This window comes from Carassius gibelio, chromosome A7 (genome assembly GCF_023724105.1).
Source record: "Carassius gibelio isolate Cgi1373 ecotype wild population from Czech Republic chromosome A7, carGib1.2-hapl.c, whole genome shotgun sequence".
Classification (NCBI taxonomy): Eukaryota; Metazoa; Chordata; class Actinopteri; order Cypriniformes; family Cyprinidae; genus Carassius; species Carassius gibelio.
In genome coordinates this window covers 3,353,153-3,370,355 of record NC_068377.1, presented here as the reverse complement: position 1 = coordinate 3,370,355, position 17,203 = coordinate 3,353,153, and the positions used below count along the sequence as shown (strand labels likewise).

The following is a 17,203-nucleotide window of genomic DNA, read 5'->3' as shown; positions in this document are numbered from 1 at the left end:
CAGGAGAACACTAACTACAAATAACACTCACGGTTATACAGGATACAATATCTCAATCACAGGTGAGGAACACACAAATCACAATTCTTGGGGAACAAATCTCAATGAACCGACGCAAGACAGAGCACACTAGGAGATCTAAATAGGGGGAACAATCAAGACACGACAGGTGGCACAGATGGGACAATCAAGACACGACTAGGTTAACAAGGGGGGCGGGGCAAGGGAACGAGACAACACAAGCACATGGCCCAAAGGCAAGGCCATGTGCTTGAACACAAAACACGGGTCTGTCATGATCCTGCCTCAAGACTAGGAAAAATCAAGGACACGAGGGCAGAATCATGACAGAACCCCTCCCTTAAGGAGCGGCTTCCAGACGCTCCTCAAGGGAACATCAAACACGAGACATGACTGACATGACGGACTGGGACACCGACACAAACCAACAAGACATGACAAATAATAACAAAGGCAGACATGAATACACGACGGCAGGGTTAGGGTGACAAATCAAAAAAAACAAACAGGGAAGGGGAGGGGGCGGGACCACAAAGTTCATGGCGGACAGACCAGGGCGGGTGGGTGGGGTAGGAATCTTAGGAGGACAGGACGAAGGCTGACGACGGGGGGTACGGGCAGGTCTGGGTGGTGAGGGGCGGGGAGGGGTCTCGGGACAACTGACAGGGGACATGATAGGAGCAGACAAGGGACGCGGGGCAAGACTTACGGGACGCGGGGCAAGACTTACGGGACGCGGGGAGACGACAGCTGGACACGGGGGAACAACAGCTGGACACGGGGGAACAACAGCTGGACACGGGGCGACAACATCTACTGGACACGGGGCAACACTCACGGGACACGGGGCAACACTCACGGGACACGGGGCAACATCAACGGGACTCATGACAACATCAGCTGGGCACGGGGAGACAACATCAGCTGGGCACGGGGGGACAACATCAGCTGGGCTCGGGGGGACAACATCTACTGGGCTCGGGGGGACAACGGCTGGACACTCGGGACTTCTAGGGACAGGGGCTGGGGACAAGACAGGACTGACGGGGACTTCTAGGATACGGACAAGACTAGACAAATAATCTGAAAAGGCTTTAGCCGCTAAGACAATTGGCATCTCCTTACGAGATGATACACTGTACTAAAGTCTTTGCTGCAGAGTCGGCCGCGGCACTCTCCTGCGCTCTCACGACTGCCGACTTGCATACTGCCCTCTTCTTTGCCGGCTCGGGCACGCCAGCACTCACCGCTGCTGGCTCGGGCACGCCAGCGCTCACCGCTGCTGGCTCGGGCACGCCAGCGCTCACCGCTGCTGGCTCGGGCACGCCAGCGCTCACCGCTGCTGGCTCGGGCACGCCAGCGCTCACCGCTGCTGGCTCGGGCACGCCAGCGCTCACCGCTGCTGGCTCGGGCACGCCAGCGCTCACCGCTGCTGGCTCGGGCACGCCAGCGCTCACCGCTGCTGGCTCGGGCACGCCAGCGCTCACCGCTGCTGGCTCGGGCACGCCAGCGCTCACCGCTGCTGGCTCGGGCACGCCAGCGCTCACCGCTGCTGGCTCGGGCACGCCAGCGCTCACCGCTGCTGGCTCGGGCACGCCAGCGCTCACCGCTGCTGGCTCGGGCACGCCAGCGCTCACCGCTGCTGGCTCGGGCACGCCAGCGCTCACCGCTGCTGGCTCGGGCACGCCAGCGCTCACCGCTGCTGGCTCGGGCACGCCAGCGCTCACCGCTGCTGGCTCGGGCACGCCAGCGCTCACCGCTGCTGGCTCGGGCACGCCAGCGCTCACCGCTGCTGGCACGGGCACGCCAGCGCTCTCCGCTGCTGGCACGGGAGGAGACAGGGTCACAGGACCGGCAGGTCCCCTCTTCCTCCTCTTCCTCCTTGGGCGCGGTGCAGAGGCCACAGCTGGGTCAGAGGCGGGTTGGGGGAGTTTGGTCTCGGGCAGGGCAGTCTCGGACGCCAAAGACTCAGAAGTTGACTCCCATGAAAACCGTCTCCCTCGTTTCATGGGGAGACTGCTGGCTGTGGAGGGCAGCTCAGGACTCTGGGAGGGGCTTGCCTGATCCCCCAGGGTTGCCACGGCCAGGACACGACCCTCTGGGATTGCTGGCAGCTGGGTAGGTGGGGGGGACCTCTGTGGCTCCTCCTCTCGACCACTTGCTCCGGAGCGACCTCCCCTGGTCCCCCGGAACACCACTAGGCGAGAGCCCTCATAACCATCCCGCTTGCTGGCTGATGATAACCAGAATTGCCTCCTGTCTGCTGAGTTCCTTGGTGGTCGGTTCATTCTGTCAGGGTTAGGCAAGGGAGGAACTCAAGTGCAGACAGGGAATCACAAAACAAGGGGTTTATTTACAAAAAGGGGAAAAACAAAAACCCACGAGGGGGAAAACAGGACTAGGGCAGATACAACAATAACTAAACAGGACTGATTAATCAAGATAAACAAAGACTCAAAACAGGAGAACACTAACTACAAATAACACTCACGGTTATACAGGATACAATATCTCAATCACAGGTGAGGAACACACAAATCACAATTCTTGGGGAACAAATCTCAACGAACCGACGCAAGACAGAGCACACTAGGAGATCTAAATAGGGGGAACAATCAAGACACGACAGGTGGCACAGATGGGACAATCAAGACACGACTAGGTTAACAAGGGGGGCGGGGCAAGGGAACGAGACAACACAAGCACATGGCCCAAAGGCAAGGCCATGTGCTTGAACACAAAACACGGGTCTGTCATGATCCTGCCTCAAGACTAGGAAAAATCAAGGACACGAGGGCAGAATCATGACAGTCTTAGACTTAGTCTAGTCCAGTATTTAAAAGGCTAATAACCTTCAGGACTAAACTGAGGCTTAAATTAAATTTACCAGGAGGCAGGTTTAACTTCAGATTAAGATTGTGTTTCCAGTCTTTATATATAAAGATTATCGGCACACTTGGTAGATATGCACAAAGAAGCCTGTAAAAATAAATCTGCACTGTTGTTCTATTTGATCTTTTATTCAAATAAATAAACAAAACCCTAATCTTTCATTGAAGTAAAATGGAAGGGAAATCTCATTATGATAGAAATTTTGGCCACAATTAATGGCACCCTTTTATTCAGTACTTTTTGCAACCTCCTTTTGCCATTTAACAGCTCTGAGTCTCTCCTATAATGCCTGATGAGTTTAGAGAATAATTTTAAGTTTGTCTTGGTATATTTCATGTTTTATAGGCAACCTCTGTGATGCTAATTCAGATTAGCACAGCTGGTTTTAAATTAATCTAGTTTATTTTAGTTCAGGACTCCATAGGCCATGATTTAGTAATCTGTGTTTCAGAAAGCCTTTTTTTGAAGCCATGAATAGATATTTTAGATTAAGCCTACTACAGACTTCGTACCAAATTTATATTAAGTGGCCTTAACTACTATGTAGTTAAATTTAAATTATTAATTTGGTACAATGCACTTATTGTGTACATACATGTTTTTACAGTGTACTTATATTTGAAAAATATCTGCACATAATTACATCTGTAATTAATTTCTGTAATTATATGTATAATTACACGTTGACCCTTCCCTTACACCTTAACACACCCTTAAACTTACCCATACCACCAAATCTGTCCCTAACCTTACCTGTTTCCCAAAAAAGTTGCAATACAATATGAACACAATAAGTACATTGTATTTATTTTTTGATGCAAGTACATAGTAGTTAAGGCCACTTAATATAAAGTGGGACCCAGACTTCATTTAAACCCTTTCTGGTAAACTGCCCATAAGTGTTTTTGGCCTATACTTGTTCCCAATCATTTAATCAAGATAGTCTGGAGTACATTTGGCTTGTATTTGTGTTTAGTCTTGACCTTTTTCTTCTTTTAGGTACGTAGTACATGCACATTCATATTCAAGTTTATTAGAGAATACATTCAGTTTATAGAAAATTTATAATTGAATAGGACAGTGGTAGAAATGAACCTCATCCTTTTAGTACACAGTGCTATAAACCCACACAGAAACAGATCTGGATGGCTTATTGACAACTCTTCTAAGGTATAAAAATGTTGAAACAGATATTCTCAATCCTGAGTATGTGAATTTATACTGTAAATGTTCAGTCCAATGGTAGTGTACATAGGAGTTAACTTAAAGTACAGTTTAAAAAAAAAGAACTTGCATGTATACATACAGAAAAACGATTAAATTATGTAGTTTACTTTTATAACCTAAAATTGGGCATAAAGTATAGCTAGTAAACCTAGAAGTTCCCTTATTGTTCACAGTGTAGTTGCAATACAAAAGAAAAGTTAACTAATTGATCAAAATGTACTACTGTTTTTACAACTACTTTTATAACTTTACTGAAATTGGACCAATTTAGTCTTAAAAAGAATTGAAATGTACACTTACATTTATACTTGTAGTACATGAAGTATACTTGGAAAATATACAGTACTTGAACTTGCCTTAAAAAGGGCAAGGCAAGGCAATTTTTTTTAAAGCACAATTGCAAACAACAGGTAGTTAACCAATGTGCTGTACACCTTTTAAACATGCACAAACAGCAAAAACATACATTACACACCAATATTATACAGAACAGAGACATCTGACCTCACAAAGTTAAATGACAAAATATCACTAAATAAAAACCTACAAAAAAGCCAGAAATTTGAAAGACCCCAGTGTGGAAGCTGTTCTAATATTTAACAGCAAACTGTTCCAAAGTCTCAGAGCCATCTCTGAAAAAGCACGATCACCCCATAATTTACGTTTTGCCCTAGGGACAGTCTAAAGTTTCTGGTCAGCGGACCCTAAGCGATGTGGATGATATGTATGGTTGTAATAAATCTGAAAGATATGGTGGTCCTAGGCCATTTAAAGATTTAAAAACAAACAACAAAATCTTAAAATCAATCCTATAACGAACTGGCAGCCAGTGTAGAGAAAAAATAATAGGGGTAATATGTTCCCATTTCCGAGAGCTGGTCAGCAATCTTGCAGCAGCATTCAGGACAATTTGCAAAGTGGAACAACTAATCCCCACATACAAGGAATTACAAAAGTCCAGACGTGAAGACACAAATACATGCATCACTCTCTCCAAATCATAAAAAGACCAAGAATGGCTTGACCGTTGTCATTGTTCTTAATTGAATAAAGCCTGACTGACAACAGCATTGAAAACTCATCAAAAGTGCCCCTAATTTTATTCTATATATTTTTTTACCATGTGTTTGCCATGAAAAGATAAAGGGCCTAAATCAAATTAAGGGGACGCGTATGTATTTGGGGGTGCAAACACAATAATCTCTGTTTTACATTAATTCGCATGCAAACATTCTCATCCAAACCAAGATTTCACGTTATACAAACAAGCAAGAAGAGGCCCTAGTGAGCTAGTTTCCTTCTTTACTGGCATATATATATATATATATATATATATATATATATATATATATTTGTGTGTCATCAGCATATGATTGAAAATAGACCAAACTGGAAGCATATATAATGGAAACAAAATAGGACCCAAGATGGATCCTTGGGGAATCCCCCATGTAAGAGGAGCTGAAGATGATGTAAATTCACCCAAGCCAACTGAAAAACTTCTATAGGACCGTGCAGCAAGAACTTTATGGTTTATGGTGTCAAATGCTGCCCTATGGTCAAGTAACACCAGAACTGCAGCATTACCAAAGTAATTAAGTAATTAAATCAACCTAAAATATACTCTTTTTTTGTTTTTCATTATACAGACTTTCAAAAACTGTTCCAGTTGCATAATACTCATTTCATATGCAAACATATCAAATCAGAGGGCCAAAAATTAAAGAAAATGGAAAATTATTTCTAAATAAAAAACAGACAAATTAAACAAACAAACAAAAATCCTACTGACATTATAATCACAGGACCACAGGAGACGTACACAAATAAATAAATACACAAATCAGCACATGGCTCCTTTAAGTGTGGCAACAACTTTTTGCCACCACTTGTTTGTGTGACTTAATATCTGATTTAACCAAAATCAAAATAAAAAAGCTAATACAGGGATGCATCATTTTTCACTTTACAATGTACAAGCTGATTATTTTATAGCCATGAATTATTTAATGTATGCTGTTTATGACATCAAAGTAAGTAGATGAAACTAATGTAGTACTCCTAACACAAGGAGTATTAATTTCAATGGGTACTTAAATGCACCCCACAAATGTACTGCACAAACCTTTCTCACCCCAGCCCTAACAATAACTACATAGCATATTAATATAATGAAACCAAGAGCATTTCCTTACCTTAACTTTCTTAGACATGTTCACTGTCTAACACTGGCGAAGAAAGGATGGTTACTACCTCCCTACCTTCTGCTCAATAATTCAGGCTTGAATTCAGAATGACTACATGTAGTTTCCAATTACAGTTATCATGTTAGTGACAGATGCTCTGTTAACAAACAGCCATGACAAAAAAATTTGGATCAGATGTTTGTTGGAATGTAAAGTAATTAAATTAATTTGAGTAACTGCTTGCATAAGTTGTTTTTAACTCTAGATACCATAAAAATAACTGACAAATAACTGACAAAGATGTGCATTTGATAGTATTGGAAGTGCATTTGTGGTGTTTAGTTTTTTTAATTCACTTGCAAAAAATATAATAATTCAGAAAATAAAAGCCCACTTAAGTGTACTTCAAGAGAAACACTTTCATGACTGTTTCTTAACTTTACACCAATTAAAACTGTGTTGACTAACAAATGAAAGCATGTAAAGTACTTGATTAATATTTAAACTCTAGTGTTTTATTCAATATTACATTTAAATTTAATACATTTTAAATGTACTAAATTGCAACTTCAGAACACATGTGTAATTGCAAATATATTTAAAACATTAGATATAAGTTTCAACATAAATGCAATATTTAAGGTTACCATAAATGCTTTTCAGTACATTTAACCATATTTCAAAGACCATTATACAATTATACATTATACATTATACAACTACTTAAGTAGGTCCTACAAAAGTCTTAGTTTTTTGCTAGCTCCTTGCATACTATTATTAAAGTCTACCTCCTTTTTTTTGACTGAATAGTTTTTCAAGTCCTTTTTATCAAAATTGCATCATGTTCTGACATTTATTATAGTTTTCAAAATGTGAGAACCAAATCTCAGATTGTATAAAAAAGGAGGGCCATTGGGTTTGGATATCAATGATGGAGAAAGTGCTCAGGTATAGGGCTCAAATAAAGAAAATGGGTAAGAGTGGATGTGGAATGGATCTATGAGTTTAAAATCAGACTTGTGTGTTGCACAATAGGATAACAGCCGGCTTTGGTCTGGAGATCCCGGATATCAGCCAACTCAGATGATATGGCTTAAGTGACCCTAAAAAATCAATCCAGTTCCTGGAGGAGGAGTTCCTTTGATATGCATCTCCCTCTTCAACCCACTAGAGAGAGCCCTCGCCTGATTATTGCACCTCCATCAGTTTGTTTCACAGCACTTGGTTGTTATATTTCCAGGGGTTATTCCAGAGATCAGTTATGTGATATAAACGAGTAAGATAACCTCAGGTTTTGTTCCGAGTATGTAAGTAGCAATGGTAACTTATTCTCTGAACAAAACTGGAGGTTATACGTTCTATTTACTTATATTAGACAGCATATATTCACGAATTATTCTTTCAAATTTATTCCAAATGAGTATAATAATATCATGCTTGTTTTTGTCAAGAAATGGATCGGTGTCTTAAGTTCTAAACCAACTGGTCAAGGTCTTCAGACTCTGTTCAGACATTGTTTTTATAAGTGACACATGCATATCTGTTTTCTAAAAGTACTTATTGTTGTGATGCTTGAGACGTTAGAGCTTTTCTTTGGCCGTGTAGTTAATTTGACCTCCCTTATGAGAAAGCAGTCAACTTTAAATCCATTTGCAAAGTTTAGTTTCCACTGGAGTTCTAGCTACTTGTAGTTGTTGTTTTATTCAGTCAAATAAGTTTCATTACATGAAAATATAGAGCGTTATATCAAGTAAGTTTGCACTTTTATTTTAAAGCATTTAAAAGTACTTACACAAGAAAGTATTGCATAACATAGTGCACTTAAAGGGACAGTTCACCAAAAATGCTTGTATTATTTACTCTTTCCAAGAGTTTCTGTTGAACACAAAAGATATTGTTGTTGTTGGTCCCCACTGACTTCGAAAAAAAATACTGTGTAAATCTTTTTGGTTATTCTTCTTTTGTGTTCATTAGAAGAAAGAAACTCATAAAAGATTGGAACAACATAAGGGTGAGTAAATGATGACAAGATTTTCATTTTTTGGTGAACTACACCTTTAAATGAGTGGAGGTTGCGCTGTTACTGGTTATTGTGATGAACCCAAATGCTACAGAATTATTTTAAACATTGTGTCAACACTCCTTCATAGAGAAACAGATGGTGCTGCAGAAGTGTTTAATATTCATCCTGTGAGTGTTATTCAAGTCTTTGCAAAGTAGTGGCTTGTCCTTGATAAAAATAGTTTAACAGATGGCTTCTGAATATGCAGTTCCTTAAAAACGTCCTTGCAGACTGTGTTCAATTTTAACAGAGCAAAACTTCTGATTAACATCAGTCCAGAGTGAAACTTTGATCAATTAGAAACCTTTTGCTCCACATAGGAAGAGCCATGTTTTGTGGGTGATTTCTGTCTGTTTAAAGGAATATTTCACCCAAAATTGAAAATTGACTCACCCTTTCACCATACAAAGTAGAGGAGTTTTTTTTATTAATGAGAATAGATTTGGAGAAATGTAGCATTACATCACTGTCTCTACAGTGAATGGGTGCCATCAAAATGAAAGTCCAAACAGCAGATAAAAACATCACAATAATACACAAGCAATCCTCCAATCCATCAATTAATGTCTCGTGAAACAGACAGCTGAAACAAATCCATCATTTAGATGTTTTTAACTTCAAACCCTTTGTTAAAATAAAATACAAGTCCATTGTCCATTATAATACTTCCTCTAGTTAAAATGTTGTCTCATCTGAATCAGGAGAGAAATATGCACCGTTTGCAAGCAAAAACAGTCCAAAAACAGCTCTAGACAAATATGTTGTTGGATTTTGATGTGAAAGACAACAGTAGACAGACTTTATCACTGGAGGATTCATTAATATGGATTATGGACTTTGTATTTTAACCAGAAACAATTGTTTGAAGTTTAAATGGCTTAATGGTGAAAATTTTTATTACAAACACAAGTTTTTTTTTTTTTTTTGATTCTCAAGAGATTAACTGATGGACTGGAGTGGTGTGAATTATTGTGATGTTTTTATCAGCTGTTTGGACTCTCATTCTGACGGCACCCATTCACTGCACAGCATCCATTGATGAGACACTGATGCAATGTTACATTTCTCCAAACCTGAAGAAGAAACAAACTCATCTACATCTTGCATGACCTGAGGGTGAGTGTAATTTCAGCAAATTAAAATTGTTCAAATGTTCAACTATTCATTTTCATTCAAAGAAATAGCACAGTAAAACAGGCTTACATGCAGTAAACGGCTAATGCTAGGACTCTGGGTGGTATACAGGTTGATGTTAAAATATACGACCCAAAAGTAAAGTGCAAAGAAAATTGGAAGGATATAAAAAAAAAGACAATATGTGCATGAAATAAACTCTCACTACATTCTTTATTGATTAGACCTGAAGGCAAGAAATTGTTTATTTGCAGATTAAATAAACAGAAGATAAAAAGTCATAATTTAAAAGACAATATGGCCATCTGTATTTCTACTGAATTTGTGATGAGAGGAACCTCCTCTGGATGGGGTTGACATGAAGGGAAGAGACATTTGCATAAACACAGGGGAAAAATGTTGTTATTGACGTTATGAAATATTCATTGTTTGTTACCGCAGCATGTGTTTCACACAACCTTCTTCAGCACAAACAAAGTTGGTTTAGTTTTGTGAGTAATGGACATTGTCCTCAGATAACACAGGCCTAAAATGTCACCCAAGAAGTTTCCTCAACATTTATTGTATGTTATATGAAGTAGTTTAATAACTAATGCAGATCATAAGCAGTAAGCATATAGCAGGGTTATGATAATTAACTAAAACTAAAACCATTTACACACAAAACATCCGTCCAGTCTTTGGTCAGTGCAGCGTCTGAGCAGGATGTGGTGACAACAAATGAGTCATTTCAGTCATCATTTGATTCAAATATCAATTCCATCTCTAGTTCTGAATTTAGTTCATTTTTGACCATCTGATGCAATACTTTAAAGTCAGTAGATTTAATTCATGCATGCAATGAAATTTACTTGTGAAACCCGTGACAAATGAGCAGGGATAACCATACATTAATTAATTACTGGCACAGAAACCTATTTTCTTCTTCTTCTGGTTTTAGCAATGTTTTGGTTTATTGATTTTCACACAAATTCACCTTACCCCTTTTTAATGTTAAAATGTGTATCAATCAGTGTTATTTTAATATCCAGATGCTAGTTTAGTTTAATAATCTGAATTATAATTTTTATCTTAATATTTTCTGTTTTCATTAAAGTTTTAGTTATGCCGTTTTGTCTAAAAATATGCCTATATATATTATTTTTATAATGTAAAAAAAAAAAATTTACAAATTTTTTTTTTTGTACATATTATTTAGAATAACCTCTTTTGTGTTTAGCAGAAGAAAGAATTTCATACAGGTTTGGAATGATGTGAGTAAATATTGACAGAATTTTCCTTTTTCCTTTTTTTTTTAACTCATGTGTGTTATTTGACATTACATTTAAAGTTGATATAAATTAAATGTAGTAAATCACAGCTTTTACATTACAAATATGTAAATACAAATGCATTCAACTATACAACATACAAGTTTCAATAGAAATTACATAAAATTTTAGTTGACCGTAAATTCTTGTCAGTAGCCTACACTTGAACCATATTTCATAGACAATATAGAAGTATAAAATTGCATATAAAAATATGCTACTACTTAAATTAGTTTAAAAAAACTCTAAAGTTCAGCTTATTGCAATACACTTAAACTATAATAGGTTTTCATTTAATTGCAGTTAAATGTCTGAAAACATTACATTCAGTTTGCATGTATATTTTACATTTACATTAAGTAGACACATTTATCCAAAGCGACTGTCCAAAGACGACAAGTCATAAGAATAGAAATAGAAAAACTAAAAAAAAGTATGCTAAACTCATGATACAAAGCAAGATATTAACACAATAAGATTAAATCTGAACATTAGAAATATTAGGTCCATACAGAGCGACCAAATATACTGATATTGTTACACATAACAATTTATATAGCATTATATGAATAATAATTTGCGATTATTATATATTTATTTTGCATTTTAGTAGAGCCTAAACATTCTAGGCAGGCACAAGAATTGAAGCCAAACGTTCAGTCTATTGACGTCTCCTTATTTGACTTGGATTGCCTCACTTGTGTTTGGAAGGGCAGCAGTCTCCCGTTTGAAAAGGGTTCAAAGAACTTCAAAGTTTTGGTGGCGAGGCACGAAGTGCGCGTTTTCCCAAAACAGTCCTTTAAAGTAGACTTCAATTCCCGCAGAAACATCGAGTGCCAAGTTAGAAAAGTTTCTTACTAGTGGACGGCGATTTGTGATTTGTCCACTCGGTTTGCCTCAAGAGATCCTACACTGGAATAGGAACTACCCCCGAAACACACATGGTACATCCCAATGCACCTTTTGATCATTCCAGCAGAAGCGACGGGCTGACTGTGTGTGTGTTGAACAACATTTCGAGGTTTCTGCTGGAGTTGCGCTGTCCTGATTTGAGCCGTGTCTGTAGTTCAACTCATCCTGTGTCTGAACGGGGTCACATAAGCCTTAAACAATGGGTTTTAAAGAGTTATTAATCTAACTCAGTTCATCTGAAGTGTGCTGGTACTTCAAAGAGAAACACAGAATAAAGCGCGAGAGGATTCTTCACGATGAGGCTCACCGCGGTGCTTTGTGGCAGTCTTCTAACTTTCATGCTCCTCGTCGAAGGTAAGTGTTTTGGAGCTCGTTGCTTCGGCTTTGAGAAACAAACACATCGGTGCTTGTAAATCCAGTTTGAAAATAGCTTCCAAAACAGTCTGTGCGAGCAGAATCGAAGCGTGTGATCTTTTAATAGTAAGAGTTACAGAAGACTCTTACACAAACACTGAACAAACCAAAACAGCGAGTCGCGACGCATCCAAAGCGCCAGAGATGAAACCGATACTGCTATCTAGTTTTAGGTGCTTATAAATAGTATTTGATCCACCGCGCAGAGAGATTCCTTTGATTATTCGCTGGTGGAAACCAACTTGATGCATTTGGTTCGCGTACGCGTGCACGTTTCTCCAGTGTAACGCGTCAAGTAGGCTATCTTTTGAATTGCACTCTGTCTTTTATAAAAGACCAAATCGCCTCTTGGTTGTAAGTCAGCAGTGTCCGCTCACTGTATTCGCAACATGTTGGAACAGCCGCTGCCGCACGCGCGCAGGAATGTCGCGACTTCAAAGCGCGGCGTCGGCCTGAAGAAAGAAACGCACGGACGCCGCTCTGACACAATTACACGCATAACACGAGTGTTGCATCGGTGGAAATGTCGTGTACTAGATGGTTAGGCCTGTACATGTCAGCTAGATGTCTCAGGGAACAAAACACCCTTGGAGCAATTTGAAAAAGCGTGCGTAAATGCAGCTCTATGAGTTTCACGATTCATTGTATGCTTTCCAAAATTTCCAGCGCTTACATAACACTAATTATATGCATCTATGTGAGCCATGACTTGTATATGTGCTGTTCACATCATGTCATGTTCTATAATTTAGGAATATCTAAACTTTGACAACTTTGACCAGTGACATTTAAATTAGGCGATTCTTAACGTGAATGACACTGCATTGAGGTTCACGCACTATTTAAAATGTAGATCATGTTTTATTTACAGGTAAAACTTACGTCTTTTTTAAGGTTTGACAGGACATTTCTGCTGCAGTTGTTTCGGGTTGGTCACACGAACATTATTTGGTTTATTTTTGGAAGTTTTTCTTTCTGTGGAAAGCATTGCATATGAATTGACCACTCATGCATATGCACTAGTACTATTTAATTGAGTTTTCTATCAAAAGAGACTGCCAAAAGCATGCTTTAAGTGTAGCTTGTGATTCATTATGCTTTCCCTAATTTCAGTGCTTACATAACACTAATTATATGCATCTTTGTTAGCCATGCCTTGTGTGTTATATTCACATCATACTGACAAATCGTTTGTATTCAAGTGTAATCTTTCGATATAGCTCGAAGTTTTCTTTTCAATTATATAAGAATATCTAAACTTGGTCTCTCATGATGGCACGCTGCGATTTCCAGGGTTTAGCAATTTCATTTAATTCAACTACACCTAATTTATCTGCTTCTGCAGTTAAAGGAAACTGCATTGAGGTTCACACAATATTCATGATGTAGATCATGTTTTATCTGGAGCTAAAACTTGACTTTTTTTAAGGTTTGGTTAGACATTTCAGCTACAATTTAGTTAGGGTTTAGTCACATGGACATTATTTGTTTTTCTTTGGAGGTTTTTATTTCTTTGCAAGATGTTGCACAAGAATTGGTTGATGCTATTTGATTGAGTTTTGTATTTTGTATTTTTTATTTGAAAGAGACTCATTTCTGACCAGATGTTGAAACCCATAACAGGATGATTCGTTGGTGTTTTCTTAAGCTGACGCTTCCTAAATTCTCAATGCTTATAGTAGTCACTGGCATCCATATAGCTCTGTCAATGTTCTGCTTACAAGTGTATGGTCTTTTTATAAAGTGTGTGAAAATGTGTGGCAATGTCTTAAGTTTCTCGCAACCCCTCTGGCCATTAGATCTAATGTCAGCATCCCATTCAGCTACTTATAAGATGCATATATATATGCTCCTTATTGCCTTAAGAGTTTTGCCATCTAACAGCCAAAGTAGAGCCAAGTATCATTTTCAGAGATCCAATGAAAAGATTTTGAATAATTGCTGTAATTCATTGAAAAATGTAAGATTCTTAGATTTTGTTTTCCATTTCTTTTTGGTTTGTGAACCCCTGGTATATCCCATATTTTGATTTATCAAATAATCTTTATTTCTTAGCCAGATCTACTTCAGATAGTGTTGTATGTTGAGTCCATATCTGTTCCACTCTTTGGCACTTGTGAAAACTCTGTATTTATTCAACATGTCACATTAAAGAAATAACAAGTGATTCAGAAGAGTTAACATTTGAAGAAAATGCTTTGAGCTCTTTTTTTTTTTTTTTTTTTTTAAGCGTAATGCCTAATATATGTATTACCAGTGCAGACACTAGAAAAGTGACAAAGCAGAAGTGACAAGCTTGAGATCTGAGCTTTTAGGTTTAATAGACTTTTTAGATCATGGTGTTTCTTTAGGGAACATGGTGTGTGCATGTTAGTACATGTTTGATAGATGAATCAGTAATTAACATAATCCTGTGCCTAGAGGTGGGTGATATGACATTTTATTTCACAATAATAAAATCACGGTATGGTTGTTTTTGTTGTTTTATTTTATCTTTATTTAAATAACACTCATAAATGGCATTCAAGTAAGAAGTTTGACCACAACTGAGTAATCATTTATATATATATATATTTCACGAGTTCACCCTTACATCTAATCTGAAGGCAAATAGTAGGCATATTTTGGCGTGCTGTCCTGGGGGAGGGGTCCGGGCCCGGAGCATAGCCCGAACCCAAATAACTCCCCCTATCCCAATTTGGGATAAATAGATTAGAAGTGAGGAGTTGGGGTGGAGGAGGGTTGCCGAAAAACTGTCGTGGGACAGGAGGTAGGAAGACTGGATATATATACGCGTGCGTGCTATAAGATGATTAGCTAAACGAGATGCACCTGTACCAAATTGGATGATTATCTGATCGTGCTTCTCCCGAACTTTGTTAATAAAACCACATTTCACGAGTTCACCCTTACATCTAATCTGAAGGCAAATAGTAGGCATATTTTGGCGTGCTGTCCTGGGGGAGGGGTCCGGGCCCGGAGCATAGCCCGAACCCAAATAACTCCCCAAAAGAAGCTTAAAGCCATAGGACAGCAGCCAGAGAGATAAAATTTAGTTGCCCCCCAAAATATGCGTGTTGGGAAGAAAATGCAGAGTGACCTGGAGAGCCCGTGCAGTGTTCGACGAGAGCTGCGGCTCGCAACGTCTTACCAGCGAGCCCTCCATGCCGCTTATGGGAGGAGCACAATGCCAGATATCAAGAAATGAGGGACTCTTGCTGCCTCCGAAGGGAGCTGCGGCTCTGCTGCACCGGAAGGGAGAGTCCCTCTTGCGGCTGAGTACGAGGCGCGGTTTGTTGCATCTGATGGAGGGCTCTCACTGCGACTGAAGGGAGCCAGCGACTGTATCCCATCGGGAGGGAGATCCCTGGCCGCCATAGAGTATGCAACATAACTCGGACGGGGGGTTCACACTGCGACCGAAGGGAGCCGTGGGTCTGCTGCACCAGAAGGGAGAGCCCCGTCAGATGCTAAATAGGCAATGAGATTCGAGCCGCGGTTTGGCGCGTCGGATGAAGGGCTCCTAATGCAACCGAAGGGAGCCAGCGGCTGTACCCCATCGGGAGGGAGATCCCTAGCCATCGTGGAGCATGCAACATAACTCAGATGGGGGGTTCACACTGCGACCGAAGGGAGCTGTGGGTCTGCTGCACCGGAAGAGGAGCCCTAGTCCGATGCTGAGAAGGCAAAGAGACGCGACTGTTGGAGGGACTCCCGCTGCATCCGAAGGGAGCTGCGGCTCTGCTGCACCGGAAGGGGGAGTCCCCCATTGCGGGTTTATGGAGGCACGGTTTTTTGCCTCTGAGGGTTCTCCCAGCCTCCGTAGGGGGTTCGCAACTCTGCAGCAGGAGTGCTGCCCCGGAGGGGAGAGCCCTGATTGACGCTAACTAGAATACGACTGTTGGAGGGACTTTTGCTGCGTCCGAAGGGAGCTGCGGCTCTGCTGCACCGGAAAGGCGAGTCCCCCTTGCGATGCGAGGCATGGCTTGATGCGTCTGATGGAGGGCTCTCACTGCGACCGAAGGGAGCCAGTAGCTCTATTCCCCCGGGAGGGAGAACCCTATCCGCCCTTGAGCATGCAACATAACTCAGACGGGGGGTTCACCCTGCGACCGAAGGGAGCCGTGGGTCTGCTGCACCGGAAGGGAGAGCCCCATCAGATGCAGAATAGGCAAGAAGATTCGAGGAACGGTTTGATGCATCGGATGGAGGGCTCCTGCTGCGACCGAAGGGAGCCAGCGGCTGTGTTCCCCCGGGAGGGAGATCCCGGTCCGCCCTTGAGCATGCAACATAACTCAGACGGGGGGTTCACCCTGCGACCGAAGGGAGCCGTGGGTCTGCTGCACCGGTAGGGGAGCCCCGTCCGATACGGAGTAGGCAAGAAAACGCGACTGATGGAGGGACTCTCGCTGCGTCCGAAGGGAGCTGCGGCTCTGCTGCACCGGAAGGGAGAGTCCCCCTTGCGACTGTATAAGCGGCTTAATTTGATGCATCGGATGGAGGGCTGTCACAACGACCGAAGGGGGCCTGTGGCTCTGCTGCACCGGGAGGGATACCCCCATCTGCCGCTGAGCGCGCAGCGCAACTCAATGACAGATGAAAGGCTCACACTGCGACCGAAGGGAGCCACTGCCCAGCTGCACCGGAAGGGAGAGCCCTGTCCGATGCTGAAATAGGCAAGGAGATTGTAACGATGGCTGGAGGGCCCTTACTTTGGCCGAAGAAACGATAACTGAGAGGCTTCTATTATTCAAGTACACAACATGATTTAAGGAGGAATATATACATTTTTTTTTTTTTTTTTTTTTTTTTTTTTTAAATGTCTGATGAACAACAACCGAGGGCATCTATCGGATTATGTGAGAGGCCCCTTTTGAGCTGCTTAAGATTAGGGCTGAAACGATTCCTCGTAACGCGATTACAAAAAATGATGTAGGCAAATTCCTCTGCTTCGAAGCCTCTTTTAATTTATTCTAAATCTCACGTCGGGTTCTTTCGCAATGAATTTTTTTTTTTTTTTTTTTTTTTTTTTTTTTGAATGAATT

At 40.9% G+C, this 17,203-nt stretch overlaps 1 protein-coding gene across 3 annotated transcripts in view; it reads left to right on the top strand.

Annotated features, from left to right (window-relative positions):
* Positions 1-11,541: 11,541 nt before the first annotated feature.
* The window catches only part of LOC128016435 (low-density lipoprotein receptor-related protein 4), a 94,180-nt gene continuing 88,518 nt past the window's right edge, over positions 11,542-17,203 (top strand). The window contains exon 1 of one of the 3 annotated variants that reach the window (XM_052600931.1): positions 11,542-12,098. In XM_052600931.1, the coding sequence (XP_052456891.1) occupies positions 12,041-12,098 (58 nt within the window). In that variant the 5' untranslated portion in view covers positions 11,542-12,040. The remainder of the gene's footprint in view (positions 12,099-17,203) is intronic. The other 2 variants (XM_052600928.1, XM_052600929.1) reach the window with 2 other exon arrangements.